Source organism: Chrysemys picta, chromosome 6 (genome assembly GCF_011386835.1).
Source record: "Chrysemys picta bellii isolate R12L10 chromosome 6, ASM1138683v2, whole genome shotgun sequence".
NCBI classification, from domain to species: domain Eukaryota; kingdom Metazoa; phylum Chordata; order Testudines; family Emydidae; genus Chrysemys; species Chrysemys picta.
In genome coordinates this window covers 74,007,874-74,033,913 of record NC_088796.1, presented here as the reverse complement: position 1 = coordinate 74,033,913, position 26,040 = coordinate 74,007,874, and the positions used below count along the sequence as shown (strand labels likewise).

At 38.5% G+C, this 26,040-nt stretch overlaps 1 protein-coding gene across 3 annotated transcripts in view; it reads left to right on the top strand.

The window, feature by feature from the left end:
* The window catches only part of DTWD2 (DTW domain containing 2), a 199,219-nt gene that overhangs the window by 93,692 nt on the left and 79,487 nt on the right, over nucleotides 1-26,040 (top strand). For all 3 annotated transcript variants that reach the window (XM_065550365.1, XM_065550364.1, XM_065550363.1), the window contains one exon: nucleotides 11,637-11,826. In XM_065550365.1, the coding sequence (XP_065406437.1) occupies nucleotides 11,637-11,826 (190 nt within the window). The remainder of the gene's footprint in view (nucleotides 1-11,636; nucleotides 11,827-26,040) is intronic.

Sequence of the window (26,040 nt, the reverse complement as noted above, 5' to 3'; positions counted from 1 at the left end):
CACATCTACTAATGCGATATATGCCATCATGTGCCAGCAATGCCCCTCTGCCGTGTACATTGGCCAAACCAGACAGTCTCAACGTAAAACGATAAATGGACACGAATCAAACATCGGGAATGGTAACATACAAAAGCCAGTAGGAGAACACTTCAATCTCCCTGGACACTCAATAACAGATTTAAAAGTAGCCATTCTTCAACAAAAAAACTTCAAAAACAGACTTAAAAGAGAAACAGCAGAGCTACAATTCATTTGAAAACTTAACACCATCAATTTGGGCTTGAATAGGGACTGGGAGTGGTTGGCTCACTACAATAGCAATTTTGCCTCTCTTGATCTTGACTCCTCCTCATCCCAATTATTGGGAGTGGACCACATCCACCCTGACAAATTGGCCTTCAACATTGGTTCTCCACTTGTAAAGTAACTCCCTTCTCTTCATGTACCAATACATATTTATACCTGTATCTGTATCTTTTCACTCCAGGCATCTGAAGAAGTGGGTTTTTTACACATGAAATCTTATGCCCAAATAAATCTATTAGTCTTTAAGGTGCCACCAGACTCCTCGTTGTTTTTGTGCATATGATGAGTTTTTCCAGGATTTATGTTCGTGTTCAGAAAGTATACAGGCAAGGTATTCAGTATTAAATAGTGTGAGGTCACTTTCTGATATGTCCATATTTGATTAAGGTTCATTGAACATTGACAGTGCTAAAATCACAATGCTCTTTTGGGAGACCTTTTTTTCGGCAGATTCCATATGGAATCCTCTGCACCAGAAGTATTCCAGAATAATATGACTGAGTTTCTGGAGGATTATGAAGGTGTGGTAGCACTACTGAGTTACTTTAGTGTAGACAAGAATAGAAATGGGGAACATAGTACCCATTTGCACACAGCACTGAGCATATTGGGCGGTGTCAGTAAAAATCGAAAAAGTCTTAAATCAAGAAAAAATTGATTATCTTCAGCACCCAGAAGCGTGCTAGGTGTTACACGACGACTGTCACAAGCCCTGCCCAGAAGATCTGATAATGTAATTTTATACATGAAACAATAAAAATATCATATAATAAACAAAAAAGAAGGGAAAGCAGAGAGGTATGACAAAAGCTGCAATAATAGTTATAATAATTACATGGATCAGAAAAATTGCATGGTTACTCAGTAAGGCTCCAATTCAGGAAAGCATTCAAGCACATGCTTTCCTGAATAGGGACCTAAGACCGTGTACAATTTTGGACATATGTTTTAGTAAAGATAGACTTGATGGGCACGAAGAACTCTATCCAGTTGTCATATTTCAGCCTTCAAACATTTCGGCTGTTGCTCAGTGTATCATCTTTGAAACTGATATGGCTTGTGGAAGGAAAAAATACACTTAAAAGAAACAACAAAGAGCTATGATTTTATCTATTTGTAGACATGCTAAGTTTAAAGTATGCTCTAAAATAAATAGTCATGTCCTGCTATGTATAGTGCCTTATATAATAATCATTGTAAATTCTTTGGCCAAGCACTAGGTTTATTATTCATGAGGGAAGTGCTAAGAAAAAAGAGAGTGCCTATATTTATGAATAAAATACCATAATTTCTGGGATTTATTTTCTTTTTTAGGATGCTAATAAATATTTTGCAAGCAATTTTTTTAAATCCTAATAAATACTGTTTGCTCAGCTCTATAGGAAATTCTTGTGTGTTGTAAAGAAAACACATATTTTAGATGAAATTGCTCGTTGTAATCTGACTTGTCGACAATCTGAATAATCTTCATTTCATACTTTTAGAGTTATATGAGAAATCTTGGCACTCATGTTTTTAAATATCAACTTTATAACTGTGACCGCTACAAAGAAAGGGAAAAAACACACCAAAGCTGCTTTGCTTTGGCCTTCTGTTCTTTTTTTAGTGAAATAGCTGCCTACTTAAGTTCTATAGTTCTTTACTTTCTTCAAGTTTCTGTAATCTACTAGTAAATTCTGAATGTTATGGACACTAATGATTAAGCTGTAATAGAGCTATTCATCCAATACCCATTTGACTTGAACCCTGTTATTTGGGGCAGGAGACTGTCTTAAAGAATAGGGGGAAAAAACAACATTCAACTTGGTTTGTCTTCAAAAATTAATCAGGTGGACAATACATGCATATAGATCTCCAAAATTCATCACAAGTTCGGTTTCAGAATCAGTACAATAAATTCCATACAGTCAAAATACCAGCTCTGTTACAGGTCAGTGGTTAAATCAGGTACATCAAAAATGCATTAGAAGGTTTGGGAAACTCATTAACGACTTCAATATCTTTAGAAAGTTGAGTGCAACTTACTTCTGCTATCATTTATATGAAAATATTTTCACTAATTACTTGCTTGAACTGTGAGCTTTTCTCCTGGTTGCTCCGAAACAAAAATATTTTTTTTCTTAATACTGTAAATGAGTTTACTTGTTCCCAATATAATGTACCACCAATGCTCTAAGTTACGTGACTCTTTTCACTCTGTGCCAGTGCTATCCCATTCGGGGACCCTTAGCAAGAATATTTTTGCCTGCCCCCCCTCCACAGCTCATACTAATAATTAATAGGGGGCATCATTGTGCTGCTTGGGGCCCTAAGCAATTGCTTAGTCTGCCTGTGCCAGGGGCGGGCAAACTTTTTGGCCTGAGGGCTGCATCGGGTTTCGGAAATTGTATGGAGGGACGGTTAGGGGATGGGGTCGTGGCCCGGCCCCCACCTCCTATCTGTCCCCCCCTGGACTCCTGCCCCATCCGCCCCCCCCCCCAGGACCCTGGCCCCATCCACACACCCCTGTCCCCTGACTGCCCCCAGAACTCCTGCTCCTGACTGCCTCCTGCCGCCCCATCCAATCCTCCCTCCTTCCTGACTGCCTCCCTGGAACCCCTGCCCCCATTCAACCCCCTGTTCCCCCCTCCCCCCCTCCGCCGACTGCCCAGACCCCTATCCACATCCTGACCACCACCCCAAACTCCCCTGCCCTCTATCCAACCCCCCCCTACTCTGTGCCACCTTACCATGCTGCCTGGAGCACTGGTGGCTTGTGGCACTACAGCCACGCCGCCTGGCTGGAGCCTGGCCACACCACCGCCACCACCACGTAGCACAGAGCACCGGGTCAGGCCGGGCTCTGCAGCTGCGCTGCCCCAGCAGCTCACAGCCCCACCGCCCAGAACATTGCACTGGCGGCGGAGCAAGCGAGCTGAGGCTGCGGGGCAGGGGGACAGCAGGGGAGGGGCTAGGGGTAGCCTCCCAGGCCAGGAGCTCAAGGGCCCGGCAGGATGGTCCCACGGGCCGGATGCGGCCCATGGGTCGTAGTTTGCCCACCCCGGCTTATGCCTAGCACTGGCTCTGCTTTCACAGATTCCAATTCTATTCTATATTTAAAACTAACATGCGCCTATTTATCCATCGTTGTCTGTCAATCCTTATATCTGTTAGCACTTCTGAAATGCCTATTGCAATAGTGTCTAGGTATTGTACAAGGATAAGATAATGAGGACTTCCCAAAAGACAATGTTTTCTCCATTGTTCTGCTGTTTTAAAAATGGTCTGCTACTTTGCCCCCCTTCCCCTATATCTCCCCCTTCCTCTTATGTTTTGCGGGGAGTGTTTGGCAAATACCAACCAAGTGATACTGGTGTAAAACCCTTCATACCAGTCTGGTGAAACCTCAGAGTGGACTAACTTCAGCTAACAAAAGGTATTTTTCTATTGTTTTATTTAAGTAGGTATAAAAAATTGTAGAGAAACCTTCAATCTTCAAGTAAACTTTATAAGCTATAAAATAACATTCCAGGATTTTCACCTGTCTGTGTGTCACTCTGAAGCTGGAAATGTCTCAGCCAGTGTAAAGTAATGGAAATAGGTGCAAGCATGGTTGAAAGCTTTTTGTTCAGAATATCACAGGGTTGAATCATCACTGGGTTTCGTGGTCTGTTACTATCCAATTTTTAAGTTCTCAGCTATTTGACTTTATGAATTACATCTATGCCATGACAAGGCATGTTTATATGTTATGGCAAGAGTGCTAGACCATTGTGATATCAGGTAACTCAACTAGGCACAACCCTAATTTACTCTACACCCTTACTCTGTAGCTAATTTCTGTGCAACAATTCATTGGTTGTACAAAGGTGACTGCAGAGATGGCAGATTACTTGGCCTTACTGCCACAGTTCTTCAAAACCACTCATACAATAGCCAGAACACACAATAACCCCAAACACAGACAGCCGTTCACCTCGGCACACACTCCTATTCACCACCTACCCAAATCCATACCACTCTCACAACACAAACAACCCTCACACAAAATAACCAGCACACAACAACACAGCCAGCACACACAATAACCCCAAACATCACTCTGAAGCCCAGAATGTCTGTTGAGTCAGTGTGAAGTGAGAAAACAGCTACAAGCATAGTTGAGAGCTCTTTTTGTTTACAGTATCACCATGTTCAGTCATTACTGGGATTCATAATCTGTTACTGTCCAGTTTTTAAGTTCTCAGCCACTTTCAGCTTTTTAAAAAACAGGAGTAGAAGTGGGCTGTAGTCCACGAAAGCTTATGCTCTAATAAATTTGTTAGTCTCTAAGGTGCCACAAGTACTCCTGTTCTTTTTGCGGATACAGACTAACACGGCTGCTACTCTGAAACCTTTCAGCTTTTTGACACACATGACTTTACATCTCACGGGCTTTCAGTTACTAGTTACCAATAAGCACTCAACCCTCTTTTGAATGGAATAGTTCTCATTAACCAAAATGTAAACACTGCAAATGCAGCAATAAAACAAATATTGACACAACATTCACATTTGCATTAAATACAGTGTTTTCCAATATCAAATAATTTGTGTCCTCATTCTAATTTAGACAATTCTTCTCCCCCTGGATTATCAGATATGTTTAAACCTGTAACCTTCAGATCCACAGCATTCGATCTCTTCCATTTCAGCCGTACGAATAACTGATGGGGAAAGCATGCTGTTCTCCGTGTTAAGAGCAGCGCATAGAACATGACAAAGCACACACTTTACCACTGGATTGCACAACTACTATAAACTCGCACAGGCTCTGTTCCTGTCTCTGGCTGCGGAGTGTTGTCTAGTGGTTAAAGGCAGCATAGCTAAATATGATAACTCTCTTGTTTGGGTTAGCTGTTAAAATTGAATTTGTGAACTCTGAATCTAAAAGCAGGAACGAACACCACTTGAGTTAATGGATCACGTCTGTTAGCAAGGAGGCACTAGTGTCAAACTTTCATAGGTGGTTGGCCACTAGAGGGATGACGATCTACCCTTTGTTAGAGTGGGTCACGCAGGCACACAATTTGGCGCACTTCTGAAAGGTTGTGTGGCAAAGTGGATGAGACTTGGATCTGTCATTGTAGAGACCAATTCTATGCCCAGCTCTGCCTGTAGTGACATTGTGCAATCTCGCAGTTATGTTTGGGATCCTCTATATCGGGACACTCGGGAAAGTTAATGCAAACTAATTTTTAAAATGGATTAGTTAGACTGCATTAAACCCCTCTATGGATGCTCTTTATTCAGAATTAAAATGGCCTTAATTTGTGTTATCTTAATTCAAAAGTGAATTAAACTAACCTAAATTAATGCCATTTTCATTCTGAATAAAAGCATCCACCACAGAGGTTTAATGGCATTTAACTAATCCACTTTAAATCCTCACATTCATTTAATTTGGATTAATTTTCCTGGGTGTCCCCATGTAGACACGCCCTTATCTGTAAAATGGGTGAATGACCATTGTGTCTCCTAAGTGTATGAATCCTTGGTTAATAAGGATTGTGAAGGTCACAGAAATATTAAGAACAGCCAGAAAAACTAGGATTTGAGCTTGTGGTCTGTTGGTTTGTAACTTTCCCTCCCCTAGTAATGTGTGGGGAAGGTCTGTATGTGTGAGTGTATATAATAATCAAAAAGCATGACATTTACTGAGTGGTGCAGGAAGTCAAATTGTCCTGTTTGTTATAACTGAGTATGAATTATATATACACTTAAAAAAGGAAGTTAATATGTTAATAACCATATGTATTCTTCTTGTACGTATGTCAGATTTAAGGCTATGTAGTAGTTGATAAAGCCATGGGTGTTAACAGTGTGTTGTGGAAGAAAGGTAATAATAGTTAACAGTTGATGCACTTTATATTTGTGAAGATAAACAGAAATATGGCTATTGGCCTCCACAATTTACTTGCTTTTCATTATGTGAGGAAAACGTTGTAAGTAGAGCAGAGCAACCTTAACTAATATTAAATGAATTTTCCTAGTTTTTAAACTGTTGAAATTAAAGATGAAAAATTGCAAGCAAATAATATGCTGCCTTACAAAGAATGGCAACAATCTGGTGAATGCAGCAGCTGCAGTATGGGGTCAGAGTGGAGAAATGTTGACAGCCTACAAACAGCTTTTGCAACTAGACAAACCTTGTCATGTATGAAGACATAGGATGCTACTTAGCAAAGAACGTTGATATTCGTAAATGTGGCACTTTAAAATTGACACTGAAGTCAACATTTACAGTAGAGTAAATGGGCCTGTAGTAATTTGAAACTGGATGCAATGTATGGACATAGAGCTGTGCCTAGCAAACAACACCATCATATAATTAATGGGCCCTTTCAAATAGGCCCAGCTCAAATCAGTTATGAAGCATAACTATTTTTCTCAAATTCCAAAATGGGAAAATATAAAACTGGTATTTATATAAACTAAGTTTAGTGTAGATGCTCCATTAGTAATCTTTGCAAAAGGGTTCTGAAAAAAAGTGAGATGCTAGTGACCCAAACATAAAACCATTTGTTTTTATTCCAACAATATTTTAAAATATAACTGCCCTAGAAATTATAATTATCCAGAAAATTAGAAGCTTTCTTATACTCAATTTGTAAGTTTTGAATAAGACAGCTAACAGATGTTGCCATCGTGTGCCTTCTTAAGCACAATTCACTGTTACAACCTTACCTATGGCTTAACCACTGCTAAATCATAATTGCGTCATATTAAAGTTTTGTTTAGGAATTTTAAATATGAGTATGACTGAGACCATTGGCCATTCAACGTAAAGTTTTGGATAATCCTTATTAGACGCACATTAAAATTTACATGATAAAACAGACAGAACAAATTGAAGGATTAGCTGATAAGCTAATGATTATTGTTAGCTGATAAGCATTATAGCAGTGAAATTAGTACACAGCAATTCTGTGGTTGAAATTCTTTAATTGTCAGCCTTTTTCATGATCACGTGTTTATAAAAGAGCACAAAAATTAAGTAATTCTAAATCCTGACTAGTTTGAAAATACTGGAATCATGGTACCTAAAGTCAATAGTGGAAGTGGAGCAGCTGCTACTCTTTTTGCAGCCTTTTTGAAGTAGGTGGTACTCAGGAGGGAACTGGGCTGTTTTAAGAAAATCACTTTTTTCATATGCAGCATTTTTTTTTCTGACTGACACTGAGATGTAAAACCTTTAAACATCTGTCTCTGATCTGTGGAATAAATGGTGGTAGTTAGAAGATTCAGTTTTTTTTTTTTTTTTTAAATGGCTTAGTTCCCTCTTGAGGCTTGGCAGCTTCTGAAGGGCTGCCATCAGTATGGTGTCTGCTCTGAAATTAATCTTCTTGGTGCAGCAGTGTCTTAAAGTCAATAATGTTTCAAACTGATACCTATGTAAAAACACCGTTTCATTTCTTAATACAAGCAATGACACACAAGGGCAGAAATTATTGTTTTAGTTACCTATTTTGTAACCAGCTTCACTAACCTTCATTTAATTAACTTTTAATATGAAACACACTTTTTTCTTTTTGTTTTGTATCACCTGTTAATTATTCTTTGTTCTGATGATGAATTTAATAGAGGAAAGGTAAAAAGAAAAGAAACTAAATAAAAAAAAAACTATATTAAGGCATTGTTAAGGTTACGCAGCTTAGCATTTAAACTTAAGGAAATGCAAAGGTGCAGGTTGAATACCTAACCATAACTCTATTCATTTGGACATAACCATTACAATACAAATTTTACTATATTGTATGTGTAGTTTAAGCTTTTAGAAAGAAATGTAGAATGTTTACATGGACCAAATTTTTCAAAGAGTCCCTCACCAATTGTTCCCATTTGGGCAACTAAATGAATGGCATTACTTTCAAAAGTGTTCTGTAGAGCAACTCTGATTACGAACATCTGGCTCTAGCTGTGTGTGCTGAGTCCTTTTGAAAAATCATGTCCTATAGCATTATTTTGAGAAGTAGTATGTCACCACATAATTAAAAACTGTATAGTAATACTTATGCACAAGGAGGCAGATCCAAAGCATGGTTGTTGCTTTCTATAAAGTAGCTTTAAAAATGATATTGTTGGGGTACATATTTGTGTCTCAGCAACTCCATATTATATTTGTTCAGTTTATAAGTAAAAAGATATTTTAACTGCCAACCCTGTATATTATAATTGAATCTGTAAGTCAAGTTATTTCCGTTTCACCACATCAAAGAAAGGCATAGTTAGGTGCAATTGAAGGGTACACCTAATATGTCTCACTCAACGTGTATTTTAATAGTGATGATACATGAGAAGAAAAAGACCAGCTAACCTGCACATCTACACCAAATTAATTTAAAAAACAAATGGAACTAAAATATACATGTTACAAAAACATATAACCTCATGAGCTTATTTAGTGTTAACCATGTCCTTCTGTAATCCAACCACCAGGTTGTGTTTATGTTGATCTTGTCTCTTCCTATGCTGTGTTTAGAAGGTCTGTTCTGCAAATGACAGGTTTCAGAGTAGCAGCCGTGTTAGTCTGTATCCGCAAAAAGAACAGGAGAACTTGTGGCACCTTAGAGACTAACAAATTTATTAGAGCATAAGCTTTCGTGGACTACAGCCCACTTCTTCGGATGCATATATGCATCTAATAAATGCTTATGCTCTAATAAATTTGTTAGTCTCTAAGGTGCCACAAGTCCTCCTGTTCTATTCTGCAAATCTTACTAGTGCTGGGCATGGCTCCAATAAGGCCACTCATAGTAGTGAGCACTACAGTGTCTGGTAGTGGTTGTGTAATTGGCCAATTACCTCAGGTCTGTAGATGGCAAGTTCCTTAGTGCAGGGACAATGTCTTTCGTTTGTCTGTAAAGCAACATGCCCACTTATGACACTATATAAGTAATAATTAACTTTCGAATTCCAAGATTTATTTATGGAAGTGGCACTTAGAAAAATAATCTTTATACATTTAAATGGACCAGATCTCAAGTGAAGTCACTGTAACCATTTTTCATTGTCAGCTGTCGATCCAAACTGGATCATGCTTTATGCATAAGAGGTCTAATCAGGTGCCTGATTGTAGGAGCTGGATTTTATAATGTACTATGAGAATTAATGTATGATTTGATTTCATCTTGTCAGCCACCCTTTTTTGAATAGCAGAAAGGAATGACAGACCAGAACAATCCTTATGACTAATTATGGTCATCCTTTTGTTTTAGAATAAGTTATAAAGCTACAGTGGTTTACTATATGTATTACAAATTAGGAAGTAAGAGACAGGATTCTCTATTGTGTCTATGTTAAGTAGATTAGAGGAACATTGAAGGTCCGGGTCTCAATGTAAATTGTCTTGGTTATTGATTGTAAAACTTAGCAAGGTTTAATTTGCAATGCCCTGTTGCTCAATATAAAATACGACTGTTTGTATTCTCAATCTGTTTGTGTGAATGAGGAATGTATGCATTAGAAAAAGATAAGGTGTGAAGGCCATTGTTATAGCCAGAGTCAAGGAAGAAGGAGTGAAGAAACTTAAAGGACATCAAAGAATCATCAACACGCATCCATAATGAAGGGCAGATTGACGACCCTGAGGTGAAGGCTGGCACCCCTAAAGACAATTGATTAAATCGGAGCAGAGGACAGGATGACCCTCTTGGAAGTGTATTGAAATGTTTACACCAATTAAGAAGTAACCGGTCACAAAGTGACACAGCAGAATCCATAGGTTTCAACAAAGAAGAAAACCTATAAGAACAGGGTGCTTTGCCATAGGACTTTGGGTTCGTCTTGCCACACTCCAGGAGTATCGGATCGCAACCGATAGAACCCCGCTCCCCTCTGCGACCAATCTGGCTGGCCACTAGATTGATCCAGACTCTGGACTGGTAACTATAAACATCACTGCAGGACTGTGTGTGTGTGTGTGTGTGTGTGTGTGTGTGTGTGTGTGTGTGTGTGTGTGTCTAAAAAACATATGCTAACTGTGGTATTCTCAATAAACGCTGTGTGTATTTACCTTCCTCTATAAAGATCCCGTGTGCTTTGTATGAGCATAACATGATGAATCCGCTTATGGCTGACAAGCCCAATTCAAGAGCAACACAGTTGGTTACAAATTTCCAGATCCATGTGTTGTCTGAGTTACAATCCAAGACTACAGTATGCTGCTTTCTTCTTTCTCACTTTGCTCCATCTTCTGGATCAAAGCCTCTTCATGTTGAGCGGCACCCAGTGCCAGATATTCCTTCCAAATTGGACAGGATTGTTTGCGCTCCTCCCATCTTTCTACATTGATGTTGAACAAGTCTGTGGAACTACTGAGACAATTAACATAGAATCTCACAGTTCCTTTGCAGAATACAACTGAACCAAGGTTCAGAGTTCAAATGTAACTTTCACATTTCCTAATGTTTTAGTTCTTAGCCATGGAACTTTAATCCTGCATTATTATTAGTACTATTAAATACGCATTAAACTTGGATTTTTGTTTCTGGAAACATTTTGAAATGCTTTTACTTACATAATGGAAAATGTTTTCTGTATTCAGTATTCACCCTCAATCTGATGAAAGCATTTGTAGTCCTTTGCTTTTTATTTATGCTGAAACTATTCTGTATATATGTTTTTTAATCATTTGTAAAAACCTAATAAGACTAAAATCCATAATAAATAATTCAAACATTCAACGATGTCTGCATAACTGTGAACTTTCCCTAAAGCAAATAAACTGAATTTAGCTCTGTATCTAGTGAAAATTATATGCTGTCATATGGGAGATTAAAACTCTGTCCTGGTCCTTGTGTCTTGCTCACTGGGCTGGCAGGAGCTGGGAGTATTGCAGAGTCAGTATCTTTTGGCCATTATTTTCAAGCGTCCATTAAGTTTTCCTATCTCTGTTGGTGCCCAACTTGAGATGCCAAGACCACTCTGATTTTTTTTTAAAGAGATGCTAAGTACTTAAGTTCCATTGACTTCAATTAGAGTTTTGGGTGCTTAGCTTCTCTGCAAATCAGAACTAAAACTCTCAAGTTGGACACCCAAAATTAGTAGCCACTTCTGAAAATTTAGCCCCTAGGCCTTTTGTAAGCTTGTAGTAAAGTAACACCTCTTAGTACTTTGCAGATTCCTCTGCCTGACTAAGGAGCAGAATTGAAGGCTATAGATGGGAGTATAGTGGGTTGGATAGTTGAAGTTGGGAGAAGATGAATTTGAAGAGTCAATAAATTGTCAGAACTATGGGAATGAGGCATGATAAACATTATATATATATTCCCTTTCAGAAAAACAAAGTCCTCTCTCTGTTCATGTAGGTATCCTGAATTAGCAGCTGTGTGCCGAAATTCTAGTACTCTAATTCTGTATCCTGGAGCTGAAGCAGCTAATTTGGAAGAATTGGCTTTGATCTTCCCAAGTCCGTCCACAATCATCATCATTGATGGAACATGGAGTCAGGCTAAAGATATATTCTACAAAAACTCTCTTTTCCGGCTTCCTAAGCAGGTAAGATGTAATGCTTTGACTTGAGAGTGTAATATGTTTTCTTTTTTCACTGGAAGTATTTGATCTAGAACTGGTCAAAAACTAGAACTGTATTCTGTATAAAATTTGTATGTTTCAAATTTTATTTGTCACAATTGAGACAAAAAGTCAAAATACTGACATTTTTCACAGAACATTAAGTTCAAAAAATTTGGATTTTGAAATGTCAATTTTTGTGTTGACATTGCTGAATTGAAATGTTTCATTTTGGTTTGTTGAACGGACTCAAAACATTAAATTTCAGTTTGGTTCAGCACTAATCCACATCTACTTGAGCTGCTTTAGTGCCTCGTGGTTGCTATAGTTTGGGTGCCACATGCTCCCATCCTTTTCTGTGAGCTGAGTTCCCAGGCCAGAGTACTCTTCTCATGATGCACAGTGGTCACATGAATCTCATGATTCATCATACTGGTTCAACTAGAGGGGAGACTGTGGTGCATCCTGGAAAATGTAGTAGTTCTGCCAGGAAGACTGTCCCATAGAATAAAGAATGCAGTCATGAGATATTAGAACTGCAGCTCCCATGAGGCATTGTGGCAGCTCCAGCAAACACACACAATGTCAAGCTGACCCGAAAAAAAAATTGGGTTGGCCTGACAAATTGAAATATTTTCAGTTTGACTTGACATGTTCCAATGGAAAATTTGAAAAATGTCAGGAGGTTTTCCATTTTATGGAAATGGATTTTTCTGTCCAAAAAAGAGCTTCAGCAGAAAATAACAAACCATCTCTAGCTTGAACTCAGGACTTCCAAAAGGCAAGTGGTGGTGGTAAGGTCTCGTAATAAAATGTTCACAGTTGTGAAGTCTACATTTTTTTTTATCCTTATCCTATTTCCAGGTAAGTGTATGAACCTGAGTGTGAAAGTAGGATATTGTGATCCTTCAGTGCAAATTCTCAACACTTCTACTCATGTCCGAGGGAAAGTTTGTAAGAATCCAGAACGGTCGTCAAATCACAGCTACTGAATATGGAGGGAGCTTATGATGAAACATATTAATAACATCACATTTTCTCCAGATATTATCATTAACAGAAATAGGTTTTTCCCATCCAAGTACTCTAGATTATAATGTTTGAATATAGCACTAACAGTTAGTGCTAATAAAATTAACAAATGTAGGTTCTAGTCCTGCTCTGAGAACTGTGTAAGCACAGCCCTGAAAAAAATTTGTGTAAGTCTCTGGTGCTGTGTAGGATGCATACACATGATTCTCAGTGCAGGATGGAAGACTTAATTTATTGTTGTTATGTGATTAACCACTCTTATTTGGGCAGTTATTCCATCCTTAGTATAACAAGTTTTAGTCTAACACAAGTTACTTGTTATACACAACTTGTCAGCCTGTGTTTTCTCCTAAAAATGCCTTCTATGAGTTAATCAGTTTAGTTGTGGATTTAAAAAAGTGGTGTTTTGATCTACAAGTCATGCTTCATCCACAATGAACTGTATTTTATCCTAAACCCAGAGCCTATGAGGTTTTTAAAAGTGATCTCCCATAAATACTTTAAAACTTTATAAATAGCCATAAGCAATATCTTTGGGGGTAGAAATATAAAACTTGAAACCTTAATGCAATCCTCTCACAAGTAGTTTATGGTTCCTATTAAATTATGCAGCAAGTGGATATTTTTAAATAAATCAGACCTGCAATAAGAGATGGCTGTTTCATTCTTACATACAGAAAGAGAAAGAGATAAGTGTTGTTGTCAAAGCCAAGTATGATTGGTCTTCTGTCTTAATTTGGTAAACAACTGATAAAACACATGCTGGTCACACAGGCCAGAGGGGAGGAAAAACCTTGTTTAAATAAGTTTCACTGTTTATATCCTTTTTTTTTTCATATGGTTACTGGAAATATTTGGTAGTGGGGTTCCATTAAAGCCGAACTACTAGGTTACCATGGGCTAGAGCTGGTGTACTGGCCTCTGGCCTCTAACATATCCCACAGGATACTCTAGATTTGGTGATGGGCACAGTGGTCTTTCACCTGGGGGCATCCCAATACCACATAATAAATTAATGCAAGGGACTGTATTATCTTTTCTATCGATCTCCTGGTCAGGGAAGCCCTGGTAGCACAGCTCCATTGGAGGTAGGGGTACACTGGGGCACAAAGCTTCTGCAGAGGAAGAGGACATTTGGCCTCTTGTTGATCCCTGCCATGGATCTGTGAGGCTTCGAGGCTGCTTTCAGAGGCTGTTTCCATATCTGGGGTCAAACATCATGGACTTCCTGCCCCTTTGCTTCACAAACTTCACAAAGAGAACCTTAAATCATTTCCTTTTCTTCTGAATCCTACTCCATGAGTTATGTACTATGACAGGGCAGTCTTTTACAGCACTGGAACACTTAATTTCATTTTTGTTGTTTTTTTTGTTTTAAATCTATTATTTTTAGTTGCCATTTTGCTTAATCAGCTTAGTTTAAAGATTACTGTTTGTGGTAGTTACTCTGTATATTAGAAAACTATACTCCCCTACGCTCTCAGTAAAAATGTAGACTACAGGCAATTCCCATAATCTTGATGCTTAAAGCATTTACTGCCTTAAGCTTTTAATTCCAACAGAAATATTTTTAATTTCAGGGCAGAAAAGAACTGCTCTTCTGTTCTGAGACAGTATGTTGAATAACAACCCTTTTACAGGAGAATAGAGTAGGCAGGTCTTTAATTCATTGAAATACACTAAAAATAGATCATAAAATGTTTGTATTTGTACAGCTAGTTTACTGAAGTTGATAAAACTGTAGAATAAAATCTGATTTACAAAATTCAAATATTCTAATACTCCTATGCACAGCAAAGGCCTTTCAAAAAGATGGACATTCATAGCTGTCTACTACTGAACGGATGTTTTATAGTGTTTCAGGCATCACATTTCAGTATGTTTTAATTATTTTATGGGCCAGATTGTGACCTCCATAGTTATTATTATGAGCAGATACTCCCATAACCAGTCCCATTGAACTGTGTCAGTCACCGGTATAACAGTGGACACTTCCTAGGCACTCGGGTGATTGTGTCTTACAATAAGTAGCTGGAGGCATAATCACTTTGTAAGACATAGTGCCCCTGAACACTGGAGAAGAGCATCCTGGGAACTGCCCACTAGTACACTTGTTTAACCCTTATAGTCAAAATTATGCACTCAGCACAGGAAAGGATGCGAATGTGATATATAATGGTGTGAATCTGCTCGATCGTGCCTCCTCCAGGGCTGCTAGTGCTATTGGCAGCATTAGCAGACCTGTTCTTACATTATTCCATCTTTTACATCGCAGATATTCAATATGTTTAGATATATTTATGTAGATTAAACTAAATGTGAATGTTTTTTTTTTTCTGAGTACAAATAGTTTGGTTAAGGTAGATTGCCTTACTTTATCAAAAGGGTTTGTTATACATTTTCAAAAAGTCCATTATTTCTGGTTTAAATCAGATGAGATAACATTCTATGTATTTCTGAGTCCACAAGTGCTGGTAAAATGAGTATTTATATGAGACTAGAAAAATGCTAATCAGTTTTGAAGATCAGTTTTAGATTATCATTGCTTTTTTTCTTATTAATTAATGTTTGTGTGGAACTTTACATTTTCAAAATGCTTTGTAAGTGCTAAATGTTATGAGTTATTAAATTCTTTGCATTCAGATAATATATTTTAAAATTTAACATATTGTATGTATTTGTGGAATGATATTGCTTCACTTGTACAGCCAACACCTTTTTATGTTGTTCGTGAACAATTAGAAGCTGTCTTGTCTATTGTCATGAATTAGGAGTAAAGTTTTTTAATCTTTTAATTGGAAAAATTAGATAAAAGTCAAAAATATTTAACCATTAAAATATACATGTTATTCTCTTCATGCTGGACCAGTTTAGAAAGCTCATAGTAGATGTTAATTCAGTCCATCAATGCAAAAAAGGCAGCGGGGGGAACCTCCCCATTATTTGCATTGTTGCAGAAGTAATTCCAATTGTTTTAACAGTCTGAAGTATAGTTCAAATACCTCTTAATTAAGGCCTCAAATAAGCAAATATTTAAGCATATGCTGAACTTTATATATGTTAAGAATCTCGTTGATATCAGTGGGACTCCTCACATGCTCCAAGTTGGGCATGGTTTTAGGTAACTTGGTGAATCCTTGCCCAAAATACTTGTGCAGAGTTTTCTTATCAGGTAAAGTTTAAAAAAAAAATCATTTTTTCTCTTTTGGAAATAAGTCCTGGAGATCCTCTGGTGATTGTTGAATAAATGACAGTCAGGCCATAGTTCTATCTCATCTCTAAAGTGTATCCCAGGAAATCCAGTGATATTTGCTGCATGGTAGCATGTAGTCACTCTCTGAAGGTGGGAAATTATTTTACGGTTCCTTAGTATGCACTTCCATGCTAGATATAAAACAGTTATGTCATCTACCAGACTTCTCTTGGGATGTGAGCAAAACTGCTTTAGTAAACCAAAAGAATGGAGAGACAATGTTTCATTCCCTAGTCCACAATCCAGGAGACGTTTATATTAGGAACTGTAATGTGAGATCCAAATACATACCAGCCTGATATAGAACTCTGACCAATACTTGCCATTCATTCATTCGTTCGTTTATTTATTTATTTATTTATTTATTTACATATTTGCATTGTGGTAGAGTCCAAAGCACCTCGAAATCTGGTCCTGTTGTGCTAGGTTCTGTACAAGCACATATCTATGGCCTGGTCCACACTAACCCCCCCCCCTTCGAACTAAGGTACGCAAATTCAGCTACGTTAATAACGTAGCTGAATTCGAAGTACCTTAGTTCGAACTTACTGCGGGTCCAGACGCGGCAGGCAGGCTCCCCCGTCGATGCCGCGTACTCCTTTCGCCGAGCTGGAGTACCGGCGTTGACAGCGAGCACTTCCGGGATCGATCCGGGATCGATTTATCGCGTCTAGACAAGACGTGATAAATCAATCCCAGAAGATCGATTGCTTACCGCCAGACCCAGAGGTAAGTGTAGACCTTCCCTGTGATTCAGTCCTTGATCCAGAGAGCTTGGGAAGATGGATACTGGGGAAATGATTTGTCTCCAACAGTTCCCTATGTCAGCAGAGACTATCAGAAACTGTCTAAGTGGGTAAAAGGAACTTGCATATCCTTCACCACACGTTTTAAATATTGACATTTTGAGCTCCAATCTTTCTTCTGCTTGTAACTTGCTTGAAAGTACTTTTTTATTGCTTCTTGAAATTCAAAGACTTTGCAACTGTTAGTTTTGCCTCTGCAATTATTTAGTTAAGGCCTGTGAAGTAGTGGAATCTTCATTACTGGAACTATGGCTTTGGGGGCGGGGGTAAAGCACTCAGGACAGGTAAAGATGTTCTAATAGATCTTTTCGTTTTCTTACTTAACAGGAAAAAAATCAAACTTTTTCATTAATCCAAACTTTCATTAATCTGGATTTAAATCCTCTCTTCTCAGCCAGAGAACAGACGTGAGCTGAGATTCTCTTCCCCCAATATATACCTTGAATGCATAAGGAATAATGAAAACCTGTTCCTCTTGATTAACAGGCTCATTGCAGATTGCTAAAAAAGAGCTGGGGCTTTACATTTGCCTTTGAGCACCTGATTAGCTTTGTGGGATGCCTGCAGAGAGTCACTGGTTCCCAACTGGGATTTTTTGCTGGTTAGTCATGGAAGATGGCCAGTTCTAACATCATTTATTGTCCCTTTTTATAGTTATGAATGATGCAGTAGACCATATAAATTGCATTGTAACTTGCATTTCTGTTACTTGGTTTTGCAGGGAAGGGGATGAAAGTAGTTGAACATCCTCAACAGATTTTCAGTTACTTTGTTTGGGGGCGGGGGAAGGGGGCAAGAGTATCTACATGCACCCACCTCTTATTTTATGTAAGAATGTCCTTTACAAAGTCTGTCAGGGCTAAAAGGGTTTTGAGGGACACTGCTATGGGACTGACACACTGTGTGGCATTACCCCTTGGAAAAACCTATGAAGATAAATGTAGATCTTGTAAGCATTAATTCCTGTGGCTCTTTTCCTACTGGCAAACCCCTCAGATTCAGGATAAGACACGTATGATGGTATTAGAGATGGAGCCATTGTACCAGGGAGCAAAGTACTTTATCCTTTGTACCAGTCTCCTTGCTTTCTGCAGACGTCTTGAGATCTGTAGGATTTCGCACAGATATTGGGATAGCAGCGGGGCTTAGAGGGCCACGACTTCTGCTCACCCCAGAGATATGAAAACATTGCATGCTGAATAGATGTAAACTTGGGAATTTTGCCCTCCCGCTGAATTTTATGTGGGAGAGCATGATTGTCCTAGTATAAATTACTTGTCATTCTCTATGTAATATGTTCCGCACGATGTGAATAGGTGTTCCGTGAAAGAATCATAATTAGAAAAAAGGTCTTTAATTTTTTTTTAATTTTAAATTTGGCATATTTGAAGCGTAGTTTACAACTCTTTTTGAATGACTATAATTTAACGTAAAACTCTTTTTACGGTTATTGATAGATCTCGTATTGAATATCATGGCGTAAAGAGAACGTGGCACGCAAGCATGTTGACGTCTACCCCTTTCGGGCACGTTTCACTTAGTGACGTCGTACCCCTTCCGCTCGAGGCTGCGTGAACTGCAGTGCTATGCACACACCATTCTCTTTACACCATGTTGAATTTAACATATTCACTCAACACGTTCAAACCTGTGGGTCTTTACCGTTTGTGCGATAAGCACAACTAAACTAGCTTCGCTCGAAACAATATAAATATTTGTGACAAACAAAATTTGACAAAAATCAGTATTTCTAAATATTGTTACTAAACCTAATCACCATGGATTTGGGGGCCTGAAGGATGAACTTTGAAACGAAAAGCATGTACTCCAACTGTGGCCGAAATAAACGAGTAAAATATTGCGACACTTCAAAGTGAGGATGAACAATTGCAGTCTTTTGTTGCCGAAAAATCTGTTGGTACTAGTGAGTTATCCAAGGTGAAAGAATTTCCACCGAAGTATATAAAAAAACAAGAAGAAGCAGGTGTTAAAAGACCGAAACGAAAGTATGATGAAAGTTATTTGTCTTTCGGTTTTACATGTGTTGGAAATAAAGATGTTTCTGATGTGCAGTGCATAGTGTGCAACAAAATACTAGCAGATGGTTCATTGGCTCCAGCTAAACTTCGTAGGCATTTGGAAACCAAGCATGCTGAATACAAAGACAAAGATATAAGTTTTTTCAAGAGGAAGTGTGACTCACTTGGAAATTATAAACTTTTGATGATTAAAATAGCTAAAACAGACAACAAAAGTGCAACAGAGGCATCTTATCGAGTAAGTTACCATATTGCGCTTGCTGGAGAAGCTCACACTATTGGAGAAACGCTTATCAAGCCTTGCGTGAAAGATATTGTAACATGCATGTTGAGCAAGCAGTCTGGTAAAAAAATTGATGCTGTACAATTGTCAAATAATACTGTTGCACGCCGTATTAAAGATCTTGCCGATGACATAGAAAAAGAGCTAGTCTGCCGACTGAAAATTTGCCATGAGTATTCATTACAACAAGATGAGTCCACTGACGTTTCAGGCCTTGCTGTGCTACTAATATTTGTCCGATATAGATTTAATAATACTATTGAAGAGGACCTGCTCTTATGTGAATCTCTGCAAAGCAACACAACTGGAGAAGAAATATTCAACTGCATCAACAATTGTATCAGAGAGCATGAAATTAGTTGGGGAAAATGTATTGATGTATGTACTGATGGTGCTCGGGCAATGATCGGGAAGATGAAGGGAGCTGTAACACGAATCATAAGCGTGGCACCAGAAAGCGCTAAGAGCCATTGTGTTCTACACAGACAAGCACTTGCACGTAAAAAAAATACCAGCATATCTGAAAATTGTGCTCGATGAAGCAGTACAAATTATCAATTTTGTTAAATCTCGACCACTTCAATCCAGGTTATTTAAAATTTTGTGTCAGGAAATGGATAGTCAGCACAAAGCGGTTCTTTTACATACAGAAGTGAGGTGGCTATCCAGAGGAAAAGTGCTTGTGAGGCTTTTTGAGCATCGTAGTGAACTACTGGTATTCTTCACTCCAGATAATTCAGGACAAAAATTTAATGACTGTCTGACAAATTCTTCATGGCTAATGAGACTTGCGTATCTTGCAGATATTTTTGCAAAATTAAATGAATTAATCTGTCGCTGCAAGGAAAGAATGTGACCATTTTTACTACAATGGATAAAATTTTGTCGTTAAAAAAGAAACTGGAATTCTGGGCATCTTCTGTAGAACAGAATAACGTCGACTTTTTCCCTACAGTACATGAATTTCTGACTGAAATAAATTCTACGATCCATGAAGAAGTTGCCAGCACCATTTTACAGCACTTACGTGACTTGCAGGCCTCTTTATTAGACTATTTTCCTACAACTACTGATGATAATGCTTGGGTTCGAAATCCATTTGTAATTACAGCCAAACCAGTTGGCTTTACTGCGCACGATTATGAAAGCCCAATTGACTTAATTTCTGACTCTGATTTGAAACAAAAGTTTAAGGATCTTCCGCTGAATAATTTTTGGAGCAGCCTAATAGAAGAGTACCTTAATGTGGCTAAAGGTGCAATTCGAGTGCTCCTTCCTTTTGCTATAACTTATTTGTGTGAGACGGGATTTTCGTATTATACTGCAACAAAAACCAAATATAGGAATACACTTGATGCTGCACCTGAGATGAGGATTCAACTTTCCAGCATTATTCCTAATATTAAGCAAATTTGTGATAGAAAAACGCAGAAACACCAATCCCATTAAATCCAAATTTGGATTTCTGTTTATAAAAATAGATTTTCCTAGTAAAAATCTAATTTGTTTGGTGTTTGTGTATATATAAAAACAGGTTTTTTAAAGTAGAACACTGTTTTAAATTTTGACTCTTGCACTTGATTTTTGTACTACTTTATACGCGCTTTCCAGTTAGAAATTGTTAGTTCAAGTTACTTTAAATTTGTATTTTTTGCTTTGTTTTATAAAATAATGCAATTTTTTATTTGAAAACCAAACGACTACAAAATAATATTATAAGTGTTCCGTAATAGGCTAAAAAGTGTTCCATGGCCAAAAAAGTTTGGGAAACGCTGCTGTAGCAGATCAGAGTGTCCAACTGAATCTATTTCTGTGGGACTGGAGTCTATAGCCTCATGCACTCCAGGAGATTTGTCAAAGGCTGTAATGTCCAACTGCTGAAGTATTACCATCTCCTGACCATGAAAGTGGTTTCTTAATCATGATCTCCTAAACCAGGACCCTATGAATGTGTTAATGGCCTGGATGTTGATTGGTTTCAATACCGAAGAAGATTGCTGGGGGCTTGGAACAGTACTGTGGCGCTTCGGCTGTGCCATTGTAGTGCTTCAGTGTAGCTACTACCTACGCTCCTGGGAGCGGGTGCTTCTGTTGACATAGAGCTATCTGCACCGGGGGCTAGGTTAATATAGCTACGTCTCTCAGGGATTGACATTCCCCCCCCTCTCGTTGTCCCTGTTTAGCTGGTCTGCCCTTGCTGGGGGGCCTGAAAAAATTCTGGAAGGGGGCCCCGCCCTTACTGGTGGGCCCGAAACATTTTTTTCACTGGGTCTCAAACCCGCTCTCGGCGGCCCTGGATGTAGCTATGCTGATTTAAGTTCCCAGTGTAGGCCAGCCATTTGTTGGGAAGAGTAGGAAGAAGTTTGCATCCAATACTTTCTCCAAGATGTGGGATATATTCTTTCAGTGTTGGGCGAGAGAAGAAGATTGACATTTTCTCCTGCTCCCTTAAACATATTCTTGAGTGATACTGGCAGAGTGTAAGAAAGGCTGCAAGGTGAATTATCTATACACTTCGGTAGTTTCTCAGTTTTTCGTATCTAGCTTAGAGATATTGGATCTCATTCTTTCACAAATCAATGATTATATTCAGTAAAACACCAGCAAACTATTCCACAGTGACGCCTTTTGTAAGTTTTCTATGTGTTTATGGATTCCATATTTGAACATAAGGGAAAATATCCCCTTCAGGAATCTCACTTTCAAAGATGTGTGTTTAGTTGCTGGGACTTTGGCTTGAGTTCCGTCCTTTATACCACCTCCCTGTCTTCAGATTTTTTCTGGGTCAAACAATATTTCATCCTCTCCCCCCCCCAGAGTTTATTCCAAAGAGCAATAGACTTTTTTGTATTACACAAACAATTGTTCTACTGACCGTAGGCCTAGTGCCTTCTCCCTCACAGGGGGAAACGTTTTCTGTTCTGTACATAATGTGACTGATTAAATTTTATCCCCTCATGCACAACCAGTAAGAGAACCTGTGCTGCTCTTCATCTGCTTCCAACAAGAGAAAACAGCATGCAGTGCTTCCATTGCCTGCTAAATAAAGGATTGCATCCAGTTGGTTTAAGACTACCGAAAGGTTGCATCTGCATCCTGACAAATGTTACTCCTTGTATACAGCAGCATGTCAACCTTGTGCTTGGAGGGATGAGGCACTGGCCTCCCTGATCTGTAAAGTAACCACCTGGTCCTCCCCCTACACATTTCTTTGCTATTGTCAGTTGGACCTGTAGTTGACTGAATTCAGAAGAACTGTCATGCAAGCTACACTGAAGCTGCTTTTCTAGAGCATTTATTAATAGTCATGCTTCTGATAGTCAATGCTTTCAGCCGACCACATGGGAGGAAAGGGCCATGTGTCAAGGGAGACTCACAGATTATCCAGTTTATTGTGGTTCTCTTCTAGCCTGCATTCTCTGCCATATACCCTGAAGTAATGTTGCTTAGAATAGCCAATTTTTTCTTCTCTTTACTTATTCTGTAGCCTATTTCTTGAGTTGGAAGTTTCTCTGAAGAGCAGGACTGCGGGAGTTGGCTGACAGATCTTGTCTTCCATTTTCTGTTTGGTGGAGCTATAATGCTGATAACACTGGTCTACAATTTTTGAGAAGTCGTCTGCTTCAGAGATAAAATGTGCTATTTATTATGTATTTTGATGTGTTGAATTCAAATATGACAATTAAAACAACTGATTGGCTACTGTTTCTAAGATATTTAAGTTTTTACATTTTATGTCTATGTATATTGTGTAGATAGTAGAGTTTTAATCATAAATTGTAAACCTAGGTCTTTTCATGTGTTTATGGTTGCTTTACATGATAATATTTCACCTGTCCTGTTTATGGAACACTTTAAAAATCAGCAAAAGGGTTATATAAATAAAATTTATTATGAAACAAAAGGCAAAAAACTATTATGTACATAGTTTAGTCCTATTCAGTGTCTACTCTGCGCTTCTTGGCTTGTCTCTTGTATTCATTAAATGGAGCATCTCTTGTCACTATCCAGCAATAGTCTGCAAGAATTGATGGGCTCCATTTGCCCTGATAGCGTTTCTCCATTGTTGCAATGTCCTGGTGAAATCGCTCGCCATGCTCGTCGCTCACTGCTCCGCAGTTCGGTGGAAAAAAATCTAGATGAGAGTGCAAAAAATGTATCTTTAGTGACATGTTGCAACCAAGGCTTTTGTATGCCTTGAGGAGGTTTTCCACCAACAACCTGTAGTTGTCTGCCTTGTTGTTTCCGAGAAAATTTATTGCCACTAATGGAAGGCTTTCCATGCCGTCTTTTCCTTGCCACGCAGTGCATGGTCAAATGCATCATCTCGAAGAAGTTCACGAATCTGAGGACCAACAAAGACACCTTCCTTTATCTTAGCTTCACTTAACCTTGGAAATTTTCCACGGAGGTACTTGAAAGCTGCTTGTGTTTTGTCAATGGCCTTGACGAAGTTCTTCATCAGACCCAGCTTGATGTGTAAGGGTGGTAACAAAATCTTCCTTGATTCAACAAGTGGTGGATGCTGAACACTTTTCCTCCCAGGCTCCAATGACTGTCGGAGTGGCCAATCTTTCTTGATATAGTGGGAATCTCTTACACGACTATCCCATTCGCAGAGAAAACAGCAGTACTTTGTGTATCCAGTCTGCAGACCAAGCAAGAGAGTAACAACCTTCAAATCACCACAAAGCTGCCACTGATGTTGGTCATAGTTTATGCACCTCAAAAGTTGTTTCATGTTGTCATAGGTTTCCTTCATATGGACTGCATGACCAACTGGAATTGATGGCAAAACATTGCCATTATGCAGTAAAACAGCTTTAAGACTCATCTTCGATGAATCAATGAACAGTCTCCACTCATCTGGATCGTGAACGATGTTGAGGGCTGCCATCACACCATCGATGTTGTTGCAGGCTACAAGATCACCTTCCATGAAGAAGAATGGGACAAGAGCCTTTTGACGGTCACGGAACATGGAAACCCTAACATCACCTGCCAGGAGATTCCACTGCTGTAGTCTGGAGCCCAACAGCTCTGCCTTACTCTTGGGTAGTTCCAAATCCCTGACAAGGTCATTCAGTTCACCTTGTGTTATGAGGTGTGGTTCAGAGGAGGAGGATGGGAGAAAATGTGGGTCCTGTGACATTGATGGTTCAGGGCCAGAAGTTTCATCCTCTTCCTCGTCTGAGTCAAGTGAGAATGATTCTGGTGCATCAGGAACCGGCAGTCCTTCTCCGTGGGGTACTGGGCGTATAGCTGATGGAATGTTTGGATAATGCACAGTCCACTTTTTCTTCTTTGACACACCTTTCCCAACTGGAGGCACCATGCAGAAGTAACAATTACTGGTATGATCTGTTGGCTCTCTCCAAATCATTGGCACTGCAAAAGGCATAGATTTCCTTTTCCTGTTCAACCACTGGCAAAGATTTGTTGCACAAGTGTTGCAGCATATGTGTGGGGCCCACCTCTTGTCCTGATCTCCAATTTTGCAGCCAAAATAAAGGTGATAGGCTTTCTTAATCATAGTGGTTATACTGCGCTTTTGTGATGCAAAAGTCACTTCACCACAAACATAGCAGAAGTTATCTGCACTGTTTACACAAGTACAAGCTTTGTTATGATTGCATCATCCATGACTTCTAGGAATAACATGATGCAATTCATATCCTGTATGACGCAATACCAGCTTCAGATTGCATCATTCATTGTTTTGCCTAAAAAGCAAGTACTGTCCAAACCCAGTCATAGATTTATTCATAGATCCAGTCAAAGATGTATTTTAGTCACTTCTGGTTTAAATTGAGATCCCTTTGCTTTATAACTCACTTATCCTCCGCCATTCCCAAGTCAAGGGTCGTATATACTGACCCAATAGCATATCTTGAAAACTAGAGCCAATCAACAATTTTAAGCATCATTTTCATTCTCAGGGACCCAGAATTAGTAAAGTTTGACTTCTGATTATTTCAGAAGCATTTTGGCTGTAGAGCAGTGTAATCAGGGTTATTGCCACGTAGGATGAAATAAAAGAGATAAATGACAAACCAAATTTCCTGGTATCATCCTTTCATTATTCTGTATTATAATGTATTCAATTTTACTTTTGTTTAACCATTAGCTTTAAAGATACAAAGTATATTTAATACACAAATGCCTAGTTGGTCTAAAAATATTTCTTTTATTCTTAACTTGGATGAAAAGAAACTAATATCTGTTCATTTTAAAGTATTATACAGTGTTGTAAGCAACTGCCATTTAGAAAAGAACTAATACAGCTCTTCAGATCAGAATGTCAATAAAGCACTCAAATATTTATTATTTGTAATCAAATTTTGCAGCATTTTTAATCATATGCCTGCTGTGCACTAATTTCTCAATGCTCTTATTTATAAATAAGGATCTATTATTATTAACAAGAATCTTCATTAGAGAGTTCCCCAAACAATTGGTGAGTGCCATCAACAATCTGTTGCCATCAAGTGTTGTTAAGAATAATTAAGAGAATTAATTACTTTAAGGTGCCACAAGTACTCCTGTTCTTTTTAAGAGAATTATGGCGCTCTAATGGGACGTTTAAAGGAAAGTTTTGTCTTCAAATGGAAGAAAAATTGAGGGTTAGGGAAACGATTTTGAAACTATAATATTTTAACTACTTCCCAACTGGAATTTTATTGCCACTGTCATGCTTCCATGTTCCATTGAGAAAAATGCAATTGTTGGAAGGTACTTGGTTAGCACAGATGACCATGCATATACTAGATGGGTTCAGTAACAGGT